At 52.5% G+C, this 21811-nt stretch overlaps 1 protein-coding gene across 3 annotated transcripts in view; it reads left to right on the forward strand.

Moving 5' to 3' along the window:
- The window catches only part of TMLHE (trimethyllysine hydroxylase, epsilon), a 163379-nt gene that overhangs the window by 88785 nt on the left and 52783 nt on the right, over positions 1-21811 (forward strand). For all 3 annotated transcript variants that reach the window (XM_086942224.1, XM_086942226.1, XM_086942225.1), the window contains exon 3: positions 13370-13546. In XM_086942224.1, coding sequence (XP_086798350.1) covers positions 13370-13546 — 177 coding nt within the window. The remainder of the gene's footprint in view (positions 1-13369; positions 13547-21811) is intronic.

The following is a 21811-nucleotide window of genomic DNA, read 5'->3' on the forward strand; positions in this document are numbered from 1 at the left end:
TTAGAGCACAAGTTACACAATATATATATTTTTTTTAATTTTTAAAACCTTTATTCAAAAACAGTGCACACAGCTATTCAGCCTAACATCCCGTAGGCAAGGCAAGAAAACAATAGTGCAAGAATTAGTACAGCAGAGCGATGAAGGTTGATTTAATTTTTTTATAAGAAAAACACAGAGAAAGTAATAGAAGAGAAAGGAAGCGCCAGACCCGGCGCAAAGACATAGGCAATGGAGTGTGAAGAACAGTGAGGCGTTGTGGAGGGGTCGGGAGGGTATAATGAGCACAAGTATGACCAACCGAAAAAGAGCTAGGATCGGGGAGGGAGGAAAGCACAGGATAGCATATATATAGCGGTGCAGTTGGTGTCTCAGGCTACGGCGACAGGTGTTCCTCCAGCGGAGCAGATTCTGGGGGTATGCAGATGTCCCCCCTGTATGCATTCCAAGCCCCCCATAATTTCTGCCACTTTTTAGGTTTACCCCTGGCAACATACACGGTCTTCTCTCTAAACATACACCAATCCATATTGGCTTTCCATTGTACAACCTTGGGAGCTGCCGTAGCTCCCCACTTCTGCGCGATATCACGTTTAGCCACCATGTTGCCAAGGGTTACCCATTGAGTCTGGGCCACGTTGTGGTCCGTCGTATTCCAGATGTTAAGGAGGCATCTCCTGGCTTCCGCATGCACCGCTACCCCAGTCACCTCATTCATGATCGAATGCACGCGTCGCCAGTAGGAGGCTATTGCAGGACATTCCCAGAGGATGTGCATGAAAGTGGCAAGGGCACCGCAGCCACGACGGCAGAGCCCGTCAACGGAGTAGCCCATGTGCACGAGTCGGGGACCAGTAACATAAACCCTGTGCAGGATCTTGAGCTGCACCAGTCTGAGACGGGAAGAGATGGCAACCTCCTTAGGGGAGGATACCGCGCTCTGCCAGTCCTCATCATCAATTTCTAACCCATCACGCGTCCACTGGTCCCTCACACCAAGGAGGAGGTCGGTACGGACATTTATGAGTTTTTTATAGGACAGTGAGATGGCGCTGTCCGGCATATGGCCGTCCAGCACCCTATCCTCCAATGGGGAGCTGTCAGGGATCGCCCCCTCCTCCGGTTTAGCAGACAGCAATGCATGCCTTAACTGGGCGTACCGGAAGAATTCCGTTTCACCCAATTGAAATTCTGCCTGTAGGTGGGCGAAAGTCTTAACCTCGCCTCGCGACAACATGTCCTCCACCCTGGAAATGCCTATCAAATCCCACTTGTCAAAACCCTTGGTGTGCCACAGTGTGCCCAGGATGTCCGAATCGTACAATGGGGTCAAGTTACACAATATTAAATCACTAGAACAACAGTAAATAGCACAATACACAGTGGGCTCCAGGGGGAGACTAGACCATTTATTAAGAAAGTGGTATAACAACCCGACTTGACTAGACACAGTGCCTAGAGCACGTAGAATCGCTGGGACCCCAAAGAACCTCCCAAGGTAGTGACACAGGGGTCCCACGAGGGACGCGTGCAGTGTGAGAACACAGCCGCGAGCTCCGTACAACTCAATGGGAAAGTCAAAGTTGGAATTTTAAGATTAAGGACACTTACGAGAGGACTTTGAGCAAACCGTTTCTAACTTAGAAGGTTCTAAGGCCAGCACCCTTGTGAGTACCTGAGTACCTGTGTTACCTCACCCAGGGAAGCAGGGTGCATAGGTGTCAAGTGGTGTCGGGAATCTTTGCTGTTTTCATTGGCGTGATGCTGAAAAGTTCTGGTGCCATGGAGATGAAAAGTGACCGGTTGGATCCGAGCCTGGAACGAAGATGAGAAGAACCTGAAAGCAGAGGGGACAGTGTGGGTCACTTCACAGTGACCAGGGGCTCGGTAGGTAACTGAAGTGTGATATGTATTGTATGATTGAAGAATGTGTGAGTTGGACATGATTGATTGAAGGGATGTGTGGAATACAGATTGAATGAGTTAATCTTATATTTTGTAAATGTTATCATGTGCTGTTATTGTTGAAAATATATATATATATATTTATATAAAAAAAATTGGAATAAACATTGAATGTTTCCTCTTGAACATACTGTCTTTATGTTATGATTGTGTTCTGATCCAAGTGAGCTTATTACTGATACCTTAATGTGGGGACTCTAGCTGAGCGCCTCTTTTATATTAGTGGGGGCAGATTGTTTTGCTGTATTGATTTGCTCAGTAGACGAATGCCCACCATTGTCGGGTGCTTCAGGTGTGAAGATGTGAAGCTTGACTCTGCAGCCACAGGGACCAGGAGAGGTCGAAGATGACCAAAGTCTGCAGGCGAGCTGTCCCACGAAGGATGTTGAGTGCTGGTGGGTGTTATGGCTGCCTTTTTGCTAGCTCTTTGGAGAAGGAGAATGATGGAGAGTGACTCCAGCCTATCACCCCCATAGCATAGGGATTAGGCCGATAGACAGGGACCCTGCCTTACATATATTAGGGCATTTTCGTACTATTTTCCTTAGAGTAAGGCTTATGAATTTAAGTTAGGGGATAGATATATAAGTATTAGTCATGATTCGCTCATTTGCTAACATGCTGGGCTATTTTCCATGGAGCTATGCATATTGTGGGCTCCGTAGGCCTTAAACGAGACAGACTCCATCTTGCTTTCTGCCCGGTAGCTCGAGAAGGCTTTCTAGGTGAAGTGTGATGTTTTAGTTTCAAGCTGTTGTTCGCTTGGAGAGAACCGGTTCAGGCTGACCCTTATCGAAGGAATGTATTTTTCTCCACTCCGAAGACACAACTTCAGGCCGGCCGGCTGGGAAAGTGTCCTTGGTACGGGGAGGTACAAGAATTTGGTGGGCGGCAGGTTACTGGCCGTGAATTTCCATGAAGGAACGGGCTTTGATATTAGCGAAGGTGTTAGTCAGTTTGTCAGTTAGTCCGTAGGCGGCATCTAGCCGTTAGCATCTCTGCCATTATTCATTTTCATGGTGGACAAGTCGCCATCTTTGAAGTCGGAGAAAGATTTAAGACCGAAACTCTCTGAGAAAGACTGAATGAGAAGTAGCGCGGAGCGCACTGATACAGAGAGAGAGAGAGACGGTAGCTAATAATCAGCAAGGTTCCGGTGTCCTGAGGGGAAGCAGACGAGGTTGAGCCTAGCGGTGCAGACGTGTACTTGTGACGGCTGAGGGTGACTGCGAGGCGAGCCAGGATACAGAGACGAGAAGGGAACCTAGATGACTGCCGAGTCCAGACTTCCCACTACCAAGGTGACCTCTGTCTAACTCTAATAGAATGTGCACTCTAATCTTTACCTTTTTCTTGCAAAAGTTATGCTGCATAGTAATGTGATTTGTGTCTATTGTTAATAAATACCCTAATTCATATAGAATTATTGTGTACCTGGTGCTTATGTTCAATCTTGGTAAACTGCATTCCTAGTCAAAAGCTGTTAAGGTGAACGGATGAGAAATCCCGATCAGGTAAATGGTGATTGAATAAAGAGGGAGTGAGTGGACCTTTGATGTCAAGAGCAGGGAGTACACTATATAATTTGGAACTATATTCAAAGTTATTATTGTAGTTTTATCCCAAGTAGATAACGGAGATATTATCCCGATAATTGTTCATAGGAATGTGGTCGTCGTTGATATGCGGCGTTAGTGAGAACACTGGGGAGGACTACCAGTGCCGATACCCACAGGATTGTGGCTTGAATAAGTGAGAGCGTCAGGGGGGATACTGACGTGGAGTTCGACAGGAATGTTGAGCGTTTGGAAACGGGAGCATTGGGTTCTGCAGGCCCATGTGTAGTCGCACCGGATTGTGCGCAATATCTGCCCTAGGGTAGACCGGTCTGGGTCTGAGTGGCCGCGAGACCAACTGATGTAAATAAGTGTGGTGTAGGGTATGGATATCCCTAATAATCAGTGAGTATTCTTAGTATCCCTATAGATTTAGTGGTGTTTTTAATAATATGAGCTTGTATATTGCGAGTTCCCCATCCTCAGGTAGGTACCAGGTGCCTGGATAGGTGGTCCTGAGGAGGGAAGGTGAGTACGTTCTGGCTGGGTTGGAGGGGGCCCTGGGGGCTGATCCCACCTACTCAGAAAATCCAGCCATAACAGTGGGTCAGTGTCCGAATTGAACACCAACAAGCCTTGGCAACTGTAACCCACGCAGTCAGAGGAAAGATACTTCTGTGAGGACCAGCAAGGTCCTGGTGACTCCCTAAGCGATGGAGAGTCAGGGCACGTCTGGAGCAACCAAGAAAGCCCACTGAAAGTTAAAGTTGCTTTCACAGGGACCCACAGGCCAGCGGACAAGGGATCGCAAAGGGACCTCAAGAGGCATCACAAAATACTAGCCCACTGAACACTCGTGGAGTGTAGGCTGGTAATCTTCAGTGGAATCACTCCTCGGGGTCTGGACTACAAGTAACCCAAAGCACAATTTCAGGGGTCGCCGGAAAGCATATGCTTCTGCAAATGTACACAGTGCCCTGGGGTACAGGTTGCACGGCCCCCACAAGGGATACAGGTCTCAGGTTTGCTGAGAACACTAGACGACCTCTGCAATACATGGAAACCCACCTCCTGCGTTACAGCAATCTTCAGTGTCCTCAGAAGCTTTGGAGATGCAAACCGGTCAGATGCGTTTAAGTTGCCTGCCTTGCAGGGGAGTAACTCCTTTACTCCAAGGAGGTTCTTCAGTCATCTAGCGCAGTGTAGATCGTCGATTGGTTTCTCTAGCAGAGTTTCGTCCAGGTAAATCTAAAGTCCTGTAGTCAGGGGTTCCTACTTTATACCCATGGAATGGGTGGGACAAACTCTGGGGACCCACCTATGGGAGGGTCAGGACAGAGGGGGGCTACACCCATTTCGTTTTCCAGTTTCTCACCAGAGCAGGAGCCAATGGCTCCTGCAACCAGTTTGAGCTGGACTATGCACAGGGACACCAAATGTTCCCCCAGTGCAGACATCAAAGCACTCTGAGTGCACCCACCCAGCCCCAATACACTAAAGTCTGGGAGGTGGTCACACCTCCCTGTGACAGGAAACCTATTGTCAGGCCTTCCTCTGCTCGAGCTTGGCTCAGTAGCAGGAGGGAAGACTCGTGTCTGTGGCTGGCAGCATCCATTTTGTGATGCTAGGTTCCGTTAAGCTGGTATCCGGTGTACAGTGTAGTCAAATTTCTCCCTCTAGGAAAGTGGAATCATACCTCCCACACCAGTTACTGGTGTGAAGGTACGATTCCAAGGTGTTTGACACCAAACACGACAGGTTTCTGTGCAGCCGTTTAAAACTTAGCATTTACCGGGAGGTTATAATGCACTAAAGAGTATATGGTTGGCTACATCACAGAACAACACCGAAGAAAAAGTTCTGAAGTCAGCAGAGGGGCTCTGCTCATGCATGAGCACCCTCTCACACAAAACCCAGCACCCTGCCTTCAGGATTGATAAGGCCTGCCATAGGGGTGACTGATAGGTTTATATGAGCAGTAACATAAGGTAGATATAGTGAACCTATATCTAAGTAAGGGGTGCATGCACCACCTTACCCAGGCTGCAGTAGCAGACCTTTGGTGTCATTTTGGAAGGCTTCCCAGGGGTGGCACAATACATTCTGCAGCCCCTGTGAGGCCCTAGGTGCATAGTATACGATATCCTAGGGACTTATAAGGGTACCACAGAATCCAATCTGGAGTGTAGCTAATGTACATGCAATCAATTTAGAGGAGAAAGCAGCTAGGCCGGGGTCCTGACTAGCAGGATCCCATTCAGACTAAGTCTAAAACAGTGAAACATCAGCAAAAAATGGGGGTAACTAAGAAGCCGATCTTACTTTCCTTCAGTGGTGTTATTACTAGTTATATGTACCTACTAATAAACCACCTTCCAACAGAACCATTTTATGAAGAGCAGGGAAGATTGGTACATTGTATGTGATTGGTGCTCTGACTCCAGTGCCCAGCCTCCATGCCAGGTCTGACTCCAGTGCCCAGCCTCTGTGCCAGGTCTGACCCCAGTGCTCAGCCTCCGAACCAACTCCCGTGTCCATTCCCTATGCCAGGACTGACTCCAGTGCCCGGCCTGTATGCCAGGTCTGACTCCAGTGCCCAGCCTGTATGCCATGTCTGACTCCAGTGCCCAGCCTCTGTGCCAGGTCTGACTCCAGTGCCCAACCTGTATGCCATGTCTGACTCCAGTGCCCAGCCTCTGTGCCAGGACTGACTCCAGTGCCCAGCCTGTATGCCAGGTCTGACTCCAGTGCCCAGCCTGTATGCCAGGTCTGACTCCAGTGCCCAGCCTGTATGCCATGTCTGACTCCAGTGCCCAGCCTCTGTGCCAGGTCTGACTCCAGTGCCCAGCCTGTATGCCAGGTCTGACTCCAGTGCCCAGCCTCTGTGCCAGGTCTGACCCCAGTGCTCAGCCTCCATGCCAGGTCTGACTCCAGTGCCCAGCCTGTATGCCAGGTCTGACTCCAGTGCCCAGCCCCTGTGCCTGGTCTGACTCCAGTGCTCAGCCTCCATGCCAGGTCTGACTCCAGTGCCCAGCCTGTATGCCAGGTCTGACCCCAGTGCTCAGCCTCCATGCCAGGTCTGACTCCAGTGCCCAGCCTCTGTGCCAGGTCTGACCCCAGTGCTCAGCCTCCGAACCAACTCCCGTGCCCATTCCCTATGCCAGGACTGACTCCAGTGCCCGGCCTGTATGCCAGGTCTGACTCCAGTGCCCAGCCTGTATGCCATGTCTGACTCCAGTGCCCAGCCTCTGTGCCAGGTCTGACTCCAGTGCCCAGCCTGTATGCCATGTCTGACTCCAGTGCCCAGACTCTGTGCCAGGACTGACTCCAGTGCCCAGCCTGTATGCCAGGTCTGACTCCAGTGCCCAGCCTGTATGCCATGTCTGACTCCAGTGCCCAGCCTGTATGCCATGTCTGACTCCAGTGCCCAGCCTGTATGCCAGGTCTGACTCCAGTGCCCAGCCTGTATGCCAGGTCTGACTCCAGTGCCCAGCCTCTGTGCCAGGTCTGACCCCAGTGCTCAGCCTCCATGCCAGGTCTGACTCCAGTGCCCAGCCCCTGTGCCTGGTCTGACTCCAGTGCTCAGCCTCCGTGCCAGGTCTGACTCCAGTGCCCAGCCTGTATGCCAGGTCTGACCCCAGTGCTCAGCCTCCATGCCAGGTCTGACTCCAGTGCCCAGCCTCTGTGCCAGGACTGACTCCAGTGCCCAGCCTCTGTGCCAGGACTGACTCCAGTGCCCAGCCTGTATGCCAGGTCTGACTCCAGTGCCCAGCCTGTATGCCAGGTCTGACCCCAGTGCTCAGCCTCCATGCCAGGTCTGACTCCAGTGCCCAGCCTGTATGCCATGTCTGACTCCAGTGCCCAGCCTCTGTGCCAGGACTGACTCCAGTGCCCAGCCTGTATGCCATGTCTGACTCCAGTGCCCAGCCTGTATGCCAGGTCTGACCCCAGTGCTCAGCCTCCATGCCAGGTCTGACTCCAGTGCCCAGCCTGTATGCCAGGTCTCACTCCAGTGCCCAGCCCCTATGCCAGGTCTGACTCCAGTGCCCAGCCTGTATGCCAGGTCTGACTCCAGTGCTCAGCCTCTGTGCCAGGACTGACTCCAGTGCCCAGCCTCTGTGCCAGGACTGACTCCAGTGCCCAGCCTGTATGCCAGGTCTGACTCCAGTGCCCAGCCTGTATGCCATGTCTGACTCCAGTGCCCAGCCTGTGTGCCATGTCTGACTCCAGTGCCCAGCCTGTATGCCATGTCTGACTCCAGTGCCCAGCCTGTATGCCAGGTCTGACCCCAGTGCTCAGCCTCCATGCCAGGTCTGACTCCAGTGCCCAGCCTGTATGCCAGGTCTCACTCCAGTGCCCAGCCCCTATGCCAGGTCTGACTCCAGTGCCCAGCCTGTATGCCAGGTCTGACTCCAGTGCTCAGCCTCTATGCCAGGTCTGACTCCAGTGCCCAGCCTGTATGCCAGGTCTGACTCCAGTGCCCAGCCCCTGTGCCAGGTCTGACCCCAGTGCTCAGCCTCCATGCCAGGTCTGACTCTAGTGCCCAGCCTGTATGCCAGGTCTGACTCCAGTGCCCAGCCTCCATGCCAGGTCTGACTCCAGTGCCCAGCCTGTATGCCAGGTCTGACTCCAGTGCCCAGCCTCCATGCCGGGTCTGACTCCAGTGCCCAGCCTGTATGCCAGGTCTGACTCCAGTGCCCAGCCTGTATGCCAGGTCTGACTCCAGTGCCCAGCCTGTATGCCAGGTCTGACTCCAGTGCCCAGCCTGTATGCCATGTCTGACTCCAATGCCCAGCCTGTATGCCATGTCTGACTCCAGTGCCCAGCCTCTGTGCCAGGTCTGACTCCAGTGCCCAGCCTGTATGCCAGGTCTGACTCCAGTGCCCAGCCTCCATGCCAGGTCTGACTCCAGTGCCCAGCCTGTATGCCATGTCTGACTCCAGTGCCCAGCCTGTATGCCATGTCTGACTCCAGTGCCCAGCCTGTATGCCAGGTCTGACTCCAGTGCCCAGCCTCCATGCCAGGTCTGACTCCAGTGCCCAGCCTGTATGCCATGTCTGACTCCAGTGCCCAGCCTCCATGCCAGGTCTGACTCCAGTGCCCAGCCTGTATGCCAGGTCTGACTCCAGTGCCCAGCCTGTATGCCATGTCTGACTCCAGTGCCCAGCCTCTGTGCCATGTCTGACTCCAGTGCCCAGCCTCTGTGCCATGTCTGACTCCAGTGCCCAGCCTCTGTGCCATGTCTGACTCCAGTGCCCAGCCTCCATGCCAGGTCTGACTCCAGTGCCCAGCCTGTATGCCAGGTCTGACTCCAGTGCCCAGCCTCTGTGCCAGGACTGACTCCAGTGCCCAGCCTGTATGCCAGGTCTGACTCCAGTGCCCAGCCTGTATGCCAGGTCTGACTCCAGTGCCCAGCCTGTATGCCAGGTCTGACTCCAGTGCCCAGCCTGTATGCCATGTCTGACTCCAGTGCCCAGCCTGTATGCCAGGTCTGACCCCAGTGCTCAGCCTCCATGCCAGGTCTGACTCCAGTGCCCAGCCTGTATGCCAGGTCTCACTCCAGTGCCCAGCCCCTATGCCAGGTCTGACTCCAGTGCCCAGCCTGTATGCCAGGTCTGACTCCAGTGCTCAGCCTCCATGCCAGGTCTGACTCCAGTGCCCAGCCTGTATGCCAGGTCTGACTCCAGTGCCCAGCCCCTGTGCCAGGTCTGACCCCAGTGGTCAGCCTCCATGCCAGGTCTGACTCTAGTGCCCAGCCTGTATGCCAGGTCTGACTCCAGTGCCCAGCCTCCATGCCAGGTCTGACTCCAGTGCCCAGCCTGTATGCCAGGTCTGACTCCAGTGCCCAGCCTCCATGCCGGGTCTGACTCCAGTGCCCAGCCTGTATGCCAGGTCTGACTCCAGGGCCCAGCCTGTATGCCATGTCTGACTCCAGTGCCCAGCCTCTGTGCCAGGACTGACTCCAGTGCCCAGCCTGTATGCCAGGTCTGACTCCAGTGCCCAGCCTGTATGCCAGGTCTGACTCCAGTGCCCAGCCTGTATGCCATGTCTGACTCCAATGCCCAGCCTGTATGCCATGTCTGACTCCAGTGCCCAGCCTCTGTGCCATGTCTGACTCCAGTGCCCAGCCTGTATGCCAGGTCTGACTCCAGTGCCCAGCCTCCATGCCAGGTCTGACTCCAGTGCCCAGCCTGTATGCCATGTCTGACTCCAGTGCCCAGCCTGTATGCCATGTCTGACTCCAGTGCCCAGCCTGTATGCCAGGTCTGACTCCATTGCCCAGCCTCCATGCCAGGTCTGACTCCAGTGCCCAGCCTGTATGCCATGTCTGACTCCAGTGCCCAGCCTCCATGCCAGGTCTGACTCCAGTGCCCAGCCTGTATGCCAGGTCTGACTCCAGGGCCCAGCCTGTATGCCATGTCTGACTCCAGTGCCCAGCCTCCATGCCAGGTCTGACTCCAGTGCCCAGCCTGTATGCCAGGTCTGACTCCAGTGCCCAGCCTGTATGCAATGTCTGACTCCAGTGCCCAGCCTCTGTGCCATGTCTGACTCCAGTGCCCAGCCTCTGTGCCATGTCTGACTCCAGTGCCCAGCCTCTGTGCCATGTCTGACTCCAGTGCCCAGCCTCCATGCCAGGTCTGACTCCAGTGCCCAGCCTGTATGCCAGGTCTGACTCCAGTGCCCAGCCTCTGTGCCAGGACTGACTCCAGTGCCCAGCCTGTATGCCAGGTCTGACTCCAGTGCCCAGCCTGTATGCCAGGTCTGACTCCAGTGCCCAGCCTGTATGCCAGGTCTGACTCCAGTGCCCAGCCTGTATGCCATGTCTGACTCCAGTGCACAGCCTGTATGCCATGTCTGACTCCAGTGCCCAGCCTCCATGCCAGGTCTGACTCCAGTGCCCAGCCTCCATGCCAGGTCTGACTCCAGTGCCCAGCCTCCATGCCAGGTCTGACTCCAGTGCCCAGCCTGTATGCCAGGTCTGACTCCAGTGCCCAGCCTGTATGCCATGTCTGACTCCAGTGCCCAGCCTGTATGCCAGGTCTGACTCCAGTGCCCAGCCTCTGTGCCATGTCTGACTCCAGTGCGCAGCCTCCATGCCAGGTCTGACTCCAGTGCCCAGCCTGTATGCCAGGTCTGACTCCAGTGCACAGCCTTTGTCTGTTGGAGCTTCCCATATTACTGAGGCGGACCTCAACAGATTGGCTCGCGGTATCTCATCTGGATCACCTTTGGCCCCTATCCCCCATAAGATCTGGAAAGCCTATGGAGATGAACTCTTTCCTATTCTATGCAGGATCTGTACTCAATCTCTGCTTAGTGGCACAGTTCCTGCTTCTTGGAAACAGGCTCTTGTTTCTCCATTGCTGAAAAAACCCTCCCTTAATCCAGAGTGTCTACAGAACTACAGACCCATCTCCTTGCTACCGTTCCCTGGAAAAATTGCTGAGCGTTGAGTGAGCTCATGTCTCTCCAAACTTCTGGAGCAGCATCAATTTCTGGACGAAATACAATTCGGCTTTCGCCCAGCCCATGGTACCGAAACAGCTTTACTTACTGCTATGGAGGACCTTCGAATGCGTGCAGACAGGGGTCAGGCAGTGTCTCTGTTTCTGCTGGACCTGTCTGCCGCATTCGATACGGTAAATCATGGGATCCTCCTGGAGAGACTGAGGGAAGCCGGGGTAGGTGGCAATGCCCTGCGCTGGTTTCGTTCCTTCCTGCTGGATAGGAAGCAGGCTGTATCCCTTCCCCCGTGTCAATGTGCTTTTTCCCCCGTGTCTCATGGGGTGCCTCAAGGCTCGGCCATCAGCCCGATTTTATTTAACGTGTATCTAAAACCCTTGATTACGTTGATAAAATCTCACAGGCTAAAAGCCATCAATTATGCAGACGACACTCAACTCATCCTCTCTTGGGAGGATGAGGAATCGATTCCTTTGGAGTCTTTTCATGATTGTCTGCGAGATACGGCTGGCTGGCTACATAACAACTCATTACAGTTTAACACCTCCAAAACTGAGGTTTTGTTCTGTGCTGGAAGTCGGATTCCTCATCCCTTCCCGGTGGATTTTTGGCCTCCAGAATCCACGGGAAAAACTCAGCCGGTCACCACTGTTCGCAATCTGGGTGTTATGATGGACAACAAATTGAGCATGGAAGCCCAGGTTGCGAAAACAGTGTCCACCTGTTCTGCCCTCATTCGGTCCCTACGTAAGATCTTACCACTGCTTCCCTTACAGGCCCGGGCATTAATAGTCAGGTGTACTATTTTAAGTCGCGTTGATTACTGTAACACGCTGTTACTTGAGTCTCCAGGCCTGCTGTTAGACAGACTTCAAAGAGTTCAGTCCGCTGCTGCTAAACTGGCCCTTGGCTGGTCTAGAAGGTCCTCGGCCACAGCGGCGATAGCTGAACTCCACTGACTCCCGTTAAAGCAGCGAGTGTCCTTTAAATCCCTCTGTCTCGTTTTCAAAGCCCTGCATGGACTTGGGCCCAGCATTTTGCAAGCCATGTTTGCCTGGTATACCGCAACCAGAGCACTTCGATCTGCAACGGCTTGTCTTGTGAAAGTGCCGAGATTTAAAAAAGCTAGGGCCGGGGGCAGATCTTTCGGAGTTGCTGCCGCCAAACTCTGGAATAGTCTGCCCCTGGACATCCGCCAAACGGAAGAACTTCTTATTAGGAAAAGCGTAAAAACTTGGCTGTTTCCGAAGGGTTAACTTGATGGCCATCGTACTGCTCTGCCTCTCCCCCGTGCTTCTTCCTCTTGGTGAAATCTCAGTGCCAGAATGCCTGTAAGGTGATAGCTGCGCTATACAAATGTTCTAAATAAATAAATAAATAAATATCAGGTGTGACTCCAGTGCCCAGCCTCTATGCCAGGTCTGACTCCAGTGCCCAGTCTGTATGCCAGGTCTGACTCCAGTGCCCAGCCTGTATGCCAGGTCTGACTCCAGTGCCCAGCCTCTGTGCCAGGTCAGACTCCAGTGCTCAGCCTCCGAACCAGGTCTGACTCCAGTGCCCAGTCCTCATGCCAGGTCTGACTCCAGTGCCCAGTCCTCATGCCAGGTCTGACTCCAGTGCCCAGCCCCTGTGCCTGGTCTCACTCCAGTGCCCAGCCCCTGTGCCTGGTCTCACTCCAGTGCCCAGCCCCTATGCCAGGTCTGACACCAGTGCCCAGCCCCGGTGCTCGGTCTAACTCCAGTGCCCAGCCCCTGTGCCTGGTCTCACTCCAGTGCCCAGCCCATGTGCCAGGTCTGACACCAGTGCCCAGCCCATGTGCCAGGTCTGACACCAGTGCCCAGCCCATGTGCCAGGTCTGACACCAGTGCCCAGCCCCTATGCCAGGTCTGACACCAGTGCCCAGCCCCTATGCCAGGTCTGACTCCAGTGCCCAGCCTCTGTGCCAGGTCTGACTCCAGTGCGCAGCCTTCGAACCAGGTCCGACTCCAGTGCCCAGTCCTTATGCCAGGCCTGACTCCAGTGATCAGCCTCCATGCCAGGCCTGACTCCAGTGCCCCGCCTCTATGCCAGGTCTGACTCCAGTGCCCAGTCCTCATGCCAGGTCTGACTCCAGTGCCCAGCCTCTGTGCCAGGTCTGACCCCAGTGCTCAGCCTCCGAACCAGGTCCGACTCCAGTGCCCAGTCCCTATGCCAGGTCTGACTCCAGTGCCCAGCCCCTGTGCCTGGTCTGACTCCAGTACGCAGGCTCCGTACTAGGTCTGACTCCAGTGTCCAGCCTCTGTGTATGTTGAGGACCGTCCTCTGTGATTGGGCACTCTGAGTTGATATCTAACTGGCTTCCACTGTTTCCACTTGGGTGTAACTATGTTGTTTTGTTGTTACAGAGTTCAGACACGCTGACACCTGCATGCGGTTTGATTTCGTCTGGCTCCGGGACCACTGCCACTCCACCACATGTTACAACACAAAGACGCACCAGCGCATGCTGGACACGTGCTCTGTGGACCTGAACATCAAGCCGACAAATGTGCGGACAGACGAGGACTCCATCTACTTCACCTGTGAGTGGTGCCGGCGTCGTGCTGGAGGGGGTCACAGATATGTGGCATGGGAGTGGTGCCGGCGTCCTGCTGTGAGGGGTCATGCATGTGTGGTATGGAAGTGGTGCCGGCGTCCTGCTGTGAGGGGTCACGCATGTGTGGCATGGGAGTGGTGCCGGCGTCCTGCTGGAGGGGGTCAAACATTTGTGGCATGGGAGAGGCACCGGCGTCCTGCTGTGAGTGGTCACGCATGTGTGGCATGGGAGTGGTGCCGCGTCCTGCTATGAGGGGACACGCATGTGTGGCATGGGAGTGGTGCCGCGTCCTGCTATGAGGGGACACGCATGTGTGGCATGGGAGTGGTGCCGGCGTCCTGCTGAAGGGGGTCACGCATGTGTGTCATGGGAGTGGCGCCGGCGTCCTGCTGTGAGGGGGTCACGCATGTGTGGCATGGGAGTGGCGCCGGCGTCCTGCTGTGAGGGGGTCACGCATGTGTGGCATGGGAGTGCACTGGTGTCCTGCTATGAGGGGACACGCATGTGTGGCATGGGAGTGCACTGGTGTCCTGCTGCGAGGGGTCACGCATGTGTGGCATGGGAGTGGTGCCGCGTCCTGCTATGAGGGGACACGCATGTGTGGCATGGGAGTGGTGCCGGCATCCTGCTGAAGGGGGTTACGCATGTGTGTCATGGGAGTGGCGCCGGCGTCCTGCTGTGAGGGGGTCACGCATGTGTGGCATGGGAGTGCACTGGTGTCCTGCTATGAGGGGACACGCATGTGTGGCATGGGAGTGGTGCCGCGTCCTGCTATGAGGGGTCACGCATGTGTGGCATGGGAGTGGTGCCGGCGTCCTGCTGGAGGGGTCACGCAAGTGTGCCATCAGAGTGGCGCTGGCGTCCTGCTGGAGGGGGGCACGCATGTGTGTCATGGGAGTGGCGCCGGCGTCCTGCTGTGAGGGGGTCACGCATGTGTGGCATGGGAGTGCACTGGTGTCCTGCTATGAGGGGACACGCATGTGTGGCATGGGAGTGGTGCCGCGTCCTGCTATGAGGGGTCACGCATGTGTGGCATGGGAGTGGTGCCGGCGTCCTGCTGGAGGGGTCACGCAAGTGTGCCATCAGAGTGGCGCTGGCGTCCTACTGGAGGGAGGCACGCATGTGTGGCATGGGATTGGCGATGCACGTGCGCCGGTAAAGCAAGTGTACTAATAAACAGATTCACACATTCATCACAGTGCAAAGGTGGAGCTCTGTGTTATTACCAAGTGTGGCATAACCAGGCCGCGGAGTCTCGATGGCACGCGGCTCTGATCGCCCACCTCTGTGAACAGGCATGAGGCCCATTGAGGGTAGTGTTACCCAACCCCTTGCATCTGCTTAAATGCATTTGTTTATAAGGCTGCACCTGGCGTAATCCGTGCACGCAGATTCACATTAAATAATGTGACATGTATGACTTTTGTTGAGGGAATGGAGGGGGCAGTGTAACCCCCCAGGCTTTACCACTCGTGAGCCATTGCCCCCAGATACACAAACATTTTTATAAATCACATATTACATGATGTGTCTCTGCTTGTACTATGGGTCTTATTCTCATAACAATGATGTACATTTATACCGGTGCGCTTATTCCTATGTATGGGTCTAAATCTTCCATTTCATGAAAGTCACAAACAGTACAACAGGTAGAGCTTTCTGTGTGTACCACCAGGAAGGTCTTCCCTCACCTTTGAGGAGGAGGAGGTTGGTGAAAGCGTGCTCGGGTGACAGGTCTGAAAGCTCCCACCATGGACATTCCATTTGTAATGCACACCATATCTCCCTACTCTAACCTCCAAAGATGACCACCTATGCCTGGACTTTGCTATTGACATGTAAAGTGCATGAACTACATGACAAGCCCTATCCCGAGATGGAGTACACGCTCCTCCATCTGTTGGGCTCCCAGATCTATCAGTGATCTTTGTTGAAGCCTCGTCCCCATGAGGGATGTCTCATGCAAGCGGATGTAGAAGGCAAACAGTCTAACAAATCAAATTTAAATACTTTATTCGACAACATTGTCATAAAAGCTTTCATCCCTATCTAAACATAATAAATACTAATCTAATAGTAAAAAAACATATTAAATAACATGCAATAATGCATTGTTGGCGAATAAGAATCTTTAAAATTTTACACATTAAAAGTATCATCACAGACCAAAGGAAGTTCATGTAGTTCATGGGGGTTTTAAAGTGCGTGTGCGTATTATCCAAGCCCATCCCAGGAACTTGGCCACTGCAATTGCAAGTTGAGGGGCACAATTTGATTTCAGGACCCTGTAAGCGTCGAGACATCTCCTTGTGCCCAGGTTTTTGCATACCGGTTTCAGCCACCTGCTCCTTGGGGCAGCGTATAATGGACATACGAATAGAAAGTGCAAAATATCTTCTACATGGGATTTACAATAAAAGCATGTGCTAACGTTATCAGGGGACCATTTAACAGTAAAAGCATTTAGGGGTAGGGTGCCGACTCTAAACTGGAAAAACAATTTCCTATCTAGAGGCTTGGAGATCAGATCCCAGTACAATTCAAACATAGGGAGAGTTTTTATCTCTAGAAACTGGGATGTCAGGGCGGGGGATTGGCTGGAGACCAACACGGCATTATTTATCATTTCCCAATATAGCTTTTTTAATGTGTTCTTGGAAGGAAAGTCATCTGGGTCAGTTTCGGACCACAAGTGTTCAAGGTGCAATTTTTGAAGTAGTTTCCTCACCTCTTTTAACCAAACTACTTTGTGAAAGGTATCAGAATTGGCAACATCCAATAAGGCAGCAGCATAGTGGCTCAGTTCCGGGGTGGTTTTTATACGCCTCCAGTATAAGAGGGGGCGAAGTCTAATCATGTCCTCAATCCTTTTCCTCCCCAGATCATAAAGGAGAGGAGTGGAGGGGGTACTCTGTGGGACCCCGATTAAGCCTCGCAGGAATTTATTTTCTGCCGCTGATAAAGCATTCAAATTGGTGAAGCCCCAAAGTTCTGACCCGTAAAGACATGCACCCAGCACTTTCATGCCGTAGATCTCCAATGTTGGCTGTATTGGTTTTGTAAATGAAGTTTTATGCTTCTTGGCTATTGCCCCTGCCAACTGATTATATTTTAACATTACAAAGTCCATGTGAGATCTCCAATTCATGCTAGCATTCATAGAGATGCCTAGATAGGTAAAGGCGTCAACTTCTTCTAAGAAAGCCCCATTGTGAACCATTTTCCCCTTGTATTTCTTGGAGGGATTCAGATTCATGAATTTTGTCTTTGATGTATTTATTTCTAGGCCTCGGATCCGGCAGAATTCTCCAAAAGCGTTTAGTGTCTTTTGTAGACCACTAGGGGTCCGCGAGACCAGCAAGGTATCGTCCGCGAACATAAGTACTGGAACTCGCTTCCCATCCAGTAATGGAGCATCCGTCGGAGTTTGCTTCAGAAAATCCACAATGCCGTTTATGTAGAGGGAGAATAGCGTGGGGGCCAGGACACAGCCCTGTCTTACTCCTCTCTCCACAGGAAAGGTTTCCGTGACCTCCCCCTGGATTCCCCACCTAATCCGGGCGTAGTTGTTCTCGTGGAGTCTTACTAGCAAAGTTAGTAGTTCCGGGCTTATTCCTAAATCCCTTAAAACATCCCAAAGTTTTTGACGGGGAACTAAATCAAATGCGGCCTTCAGGTCAACAAAAACAGCGAACAGGGGACCATTTAGCAGGGTGACGTTCTTCCAATATAAAGTTAAAAAGTGAAACACTTGGTCAACAGAGCTGGTTAAAGGGCGAAATCCAGCTTGATAAGGCGAAAGAATGTCCTTGTCAACTATCCAGGCTTGCAACTTGTTTTGAACCAGCCTACCCATCAATTTTTGGGCACAGTCGATAAGGCTGATTGGCCTGTAGTTGCTTGCTAGAGCCTTATCTCCTTTTTTATAAACTGGAATAATTTCTGCTCCTTTCCACGTTGAGGGAATCTTCGCCCCCTGTGCGATAGCATTCCCGAGCCATACGAAATATTTACACCAGCTATCTTTATCTAATAAGAAAACGTCAGCCGGTATACCATCAATGCCTGGTGCCCTGCCTCTGGTCACTCCATCCATTGCCTCATGTGCATCTTTTAGTGTGAATGGTCCATTGGCAAAGAAGACCCTTTCTGGAGGAGGAACTACCTGTTGTCCTATATTGTCAGCGTATTGGGGTTTGAAGAAATCAACCCAAGACTCTTTCGGGACATGATTTTTTGGGCATTCCGCTACACCCCCTGAACCCCATTTTAGTATGGCCCAAAACTCTTTCTGATGTTTGTCAGCACATGCCTTCTTCAGTTCTAACCAGAGATTCTCATCCCATTGCTTTTTTGCCTTTGCCTGGGTTTTTCTATATTCATCTCTGGCTTGCAAAACTCCCGTTTTAGATCTAAGAGCATTACTAAGGTTATGCCTTGCTACTCTACATGATTGGTCGTACCAACCCTTTTTTTATAGATTGTCCATTTCCCTTCTTCTTCTTGCCAGCTTTCAAGAATAATTTCTGGAGGTTGGCAAAGAACTTTGGCTGTGACTCTTCAATTATCATTTTAAAATTTCCATCATTCATTAAAGCCTGCAGTCTGGCAACTTCATCAGTAACTAGCCCCTCAAGGACCTGCCTATCCTCTGCATTGGCCACTAAAGTTGCCCATCTAACATGACGAACGTCGTTTGATAAAACAACGTCTGAGGTCATAAAGTTCCTAGCTAAATTTTCTGTCATGATTTTTTGTTCAAGGTTAAATATTAAAGACAGAGGGTTGTGATCACTCTCCAGCCTGGATATGACCTGCATATCGATCACTTTGTTCCAGACTCTAATATCTATCAGAATATAATCGATTCTGCTACTTGATCTTAGGTTATCAAAGGTATGCCTACCCTGAGCATCGGAAGGAGTACGGCCATTTACTGCCCTCAATCCTCTGGATAGGCATAAACTTTTCACCTGAATAGCTACTTGTGTCCATTTTTTAACCACTGGAATGTCTAACTGAGGAATTCCCCATTTGATGTCTTCTTCGTAGGTCAGATCATTGTCCTCACAGCCTAGAGTTTCAAATGTTGTGTTTAGGTCTCCTCCTACTAATATGTTATACTGGGTAGATAGCTTCTCTATGTCCGCATCTAGATCTACTACTATATCTGAGGGTACACCCCCTAGAGTCCCCCTGGCGTAGATGTTATATATTGCCAGCTTGCAACCATCGTTGCAAGTAAGCAGGATAGAAAGTAGGTCACTATTGGGAATAAGATTCTGCTTAGTAGTACATTGCAGAGTTTGCCGTAACCAGATGATTAAACCCCCTGAAGGGCGTCCTTTTAGATTCTTCTTCGCGGGCACATAAAAGTTCAAGAATCCCAGGCGAAATACTGGTGACACTGCCCATGTCTCTTGTAACAGTACAATGTCATAAGAATCTATAAAGTCACACCATTCCGGGGTCTCAGTTTTATGTTGGATACCTGCAATATTCCAAGAGATAATCTTGATGGGACTTCCTCTTTCCATACTCCTCTTATTTAAGGGAGTAGTCAGGTTAGGGGAAGGTTCATCAAATAGGGACCTTGCTTCAATCAATGTAATACCTGGTTGGGCAGCTATTGAGCTGTTCTCCACTAGTTCAGTGGTACAACCTCTAGGGTCGGGTGTCCTACGATCTGTTTCTTCTAACATAGTAAGACTAGGATTCCCATGATGAACCTCTATAAACTTTAAATGCCCTACACTCCTCTGGCTATCCAGTCAATCACATTGGCTTAATCCTGATATGGCAGAGAACCTATTTTCTAACGTAATTCCCCAGTTTCTTTTGTTTGGCGGGTATTTGGCTTTTCTAATAACGGGGTTCCATTTAGTTTTTAGCAACGTTGGATTTATGGCGTTTCCCCTTTTTGTATAAAAGAAGTCCAGCGTTAATGGCACAATTTCTGTTGATCTTCGCTGAGGGGGGTATATATTAGCTAGAATGTTTGGTAGGACTTCGGGATCTGAGAGGTGCAACACCACGCAATCCCCCCTAAACTTTTTACAGCCACCTCCGATCCATTCGACCCTTCTAGCTTTTACTATTTCTTGTGCCAGTTGATCCCGGCCTCCTGGTTTAAAAGCCATATTCTTGGATAACCAATGGACTGATTTGTTTATCAATGAAGGGATATTCTCCTCTTGTCCTGGTTCTAATTGGGGAACGTTTGCTAGAACCAGGATTAATGGGGAAGCTTCTACTATTAGTTCTACAGGACCCCTATCCAAGTTCTCTATCTCGTTGGTATTTCTGGTAGCAGGCCCTGCTGAGTCCTCAACCCTCGGGGCTGGATTTATGGTTCCTATCCCTTCTCCCCCATGGCCAGATTGGTGCGTAGAGTTTTGGGAAGTGCTTGCGGCGCTATCTGGGCAGATTATGGCTTTAGTGTTTTTAGGGACTGCCATTGTCAAATTTGTTTGGGCTGGCCTAGGTGTTTCTGTTATAGTTTTTTGCAGAAGCGATCCCAATCTAGTGACCTCTGCTGTGAGCGCATCAATTTTACTTAAAAGTGGTTTGGTAATCGTTTTAATTTTGTTATCTATGGCATTCAGTAGCTTTTTGAATTGATCTTCGTCTAGATGGATTCCACCTCCCCCATTATTCTCAGTGTCGTCACCATGTTTATCCTCTGAGGAGGCCTCAAGACATTTTTTACCCGATCTAAGACCGCCCCTTTTTGGTATGTTTTTACCCTTGTTCTTCGTTACTCTAGGGGCTGGCACCGGTGTAGGGGCTTCCTCCTCTAGGGTATTACTTTCAACGTCAATAGTACACTCGGGGGCTGGTTCATTAATTTCAACTAGTAGTTGGGTCAATGAGTTAGTATCGGGTATTTGAAAGACCTCATTACTGATGTCAAGAATTGAGACTGGTGGAGGTGTGTTGCCAATAAGCATGTCCGGAGAGTAGCTAAGACCCAAAGAAGACCTCCTATCCTGATTGATTTTGGCAACTTTCTGTACCATGTAGTTTTCAATTGTGTTAATTGGAGCGGAGGATGCTTTAGGTTTAGGCATATTAGTGTCAGCAGAAGTAGTCCTTGGGATGACGGACAATATGCTGATCCAGACAAATACAGGAGTAAAAGGGTGGCAGCACTTACTTAGATGAGATTGAACAGCGTTCTTGGCCCTGCTCCTGCCTCTTCGTGCCGATGAGGGCCGTAGAGGGCCCGCCCTTTGCCCGGGCTTAGCCCCGGGCGTCCCGCTCGCGTCCCGCGACGCGGGGGCTCTCCTCCCTTTCTAGGGCTCTGGCGCCCTCTGCTGCGCGACGTCCCGCGTCACTGCACACGCGCCGCCGCGAGGCCTGCCGGGATTTGTGGTCTCCCGGAGCGGCGGCGCGGAGTCCGGTGCCCTGGGACTCTTGGCGGTGGCGGCGTCGGTGTCTGCGCTCCTTCGCGCCTGCTGCTCTCTGCCCAAGTGACTCTCGTGGCGGTGGCGGCAAGGTTCAGGTCAGTTTCAGGTTCCCCCCGCTTGCCGGGGCTCTCCTCCCTTTCTAGGGCTCTGGCGCCCTCTGCTGCGCGACGTCCCGCGTCACTGCACACGCGCCGCCGCGAGGCCTGCCGGGATTTGTGGTCTCCCGGAGCGGCGGCGCGGAGTCCGGTGCCCTGGGACTCTTGGCGGTGGCGGCGTCGGTGTCTGCGCTCCTTCGCGCCTGCTGCTCTCTGCCCAAGTGACTCTCGTGGCGGTGGCGGCAAGGTTCAGGTCAGTTTCAGGTTCCCCCCGCTTGCCGGGGCTCTCCTCCCTTTCTAGGGCTCTGGCGCCCTCTGCTGCGCGACGTCCCGCGTCACTGCACACGCGCCGCCGCGAGGCCTGCCGGGATTTGTGGTCTCCCGGAGCGGCGGCGCGGAGTCCGGTGCCCTGGGACTCTTGGCGGTGGCGGCGTCGGTGTCTGCGCTCCTTCGCGCCTGCTGCTCTCTGCCCAAGTGACTCTCGTGGCGGTGGCGGCAAGGTTCAGGTCAGTTTCAGGTTCCCCCCGCTTGCCGGGGCTCTCCTCCCTTTCTAGGGCTCTGGCGCCCTCTGCTGCGCGACGTCCCGCGTCACTGCACACGCGCCGCCGCGAGGCCTGCCGGGATTTGTGGTCTCCCGGAGCGGCGGCGCGGAGTCCGGTGCCCTGGGACTCTTGGCGGTGGCGGCGTCGGTGTCTGCGCTCCTTCGCGCCTGCTGCTCTCTGCCCAAGTGACTCTCGTGGCGGTGGC

The sequence above is a fragment of the Lissotriton vulgaris genome, chromosome 10 (assembly GCF_964263255.1).
Source record: "Lissotriton vulgaris chromosome 10, aLisVul1.2, whole genome shotgun sequence".
Lineage (NCBI taxonomy): Eukaryota > Metazoa > Chordata > Amphibia > Caudata > Salamandridae > Lissotriton > Lissotriton vulgaris.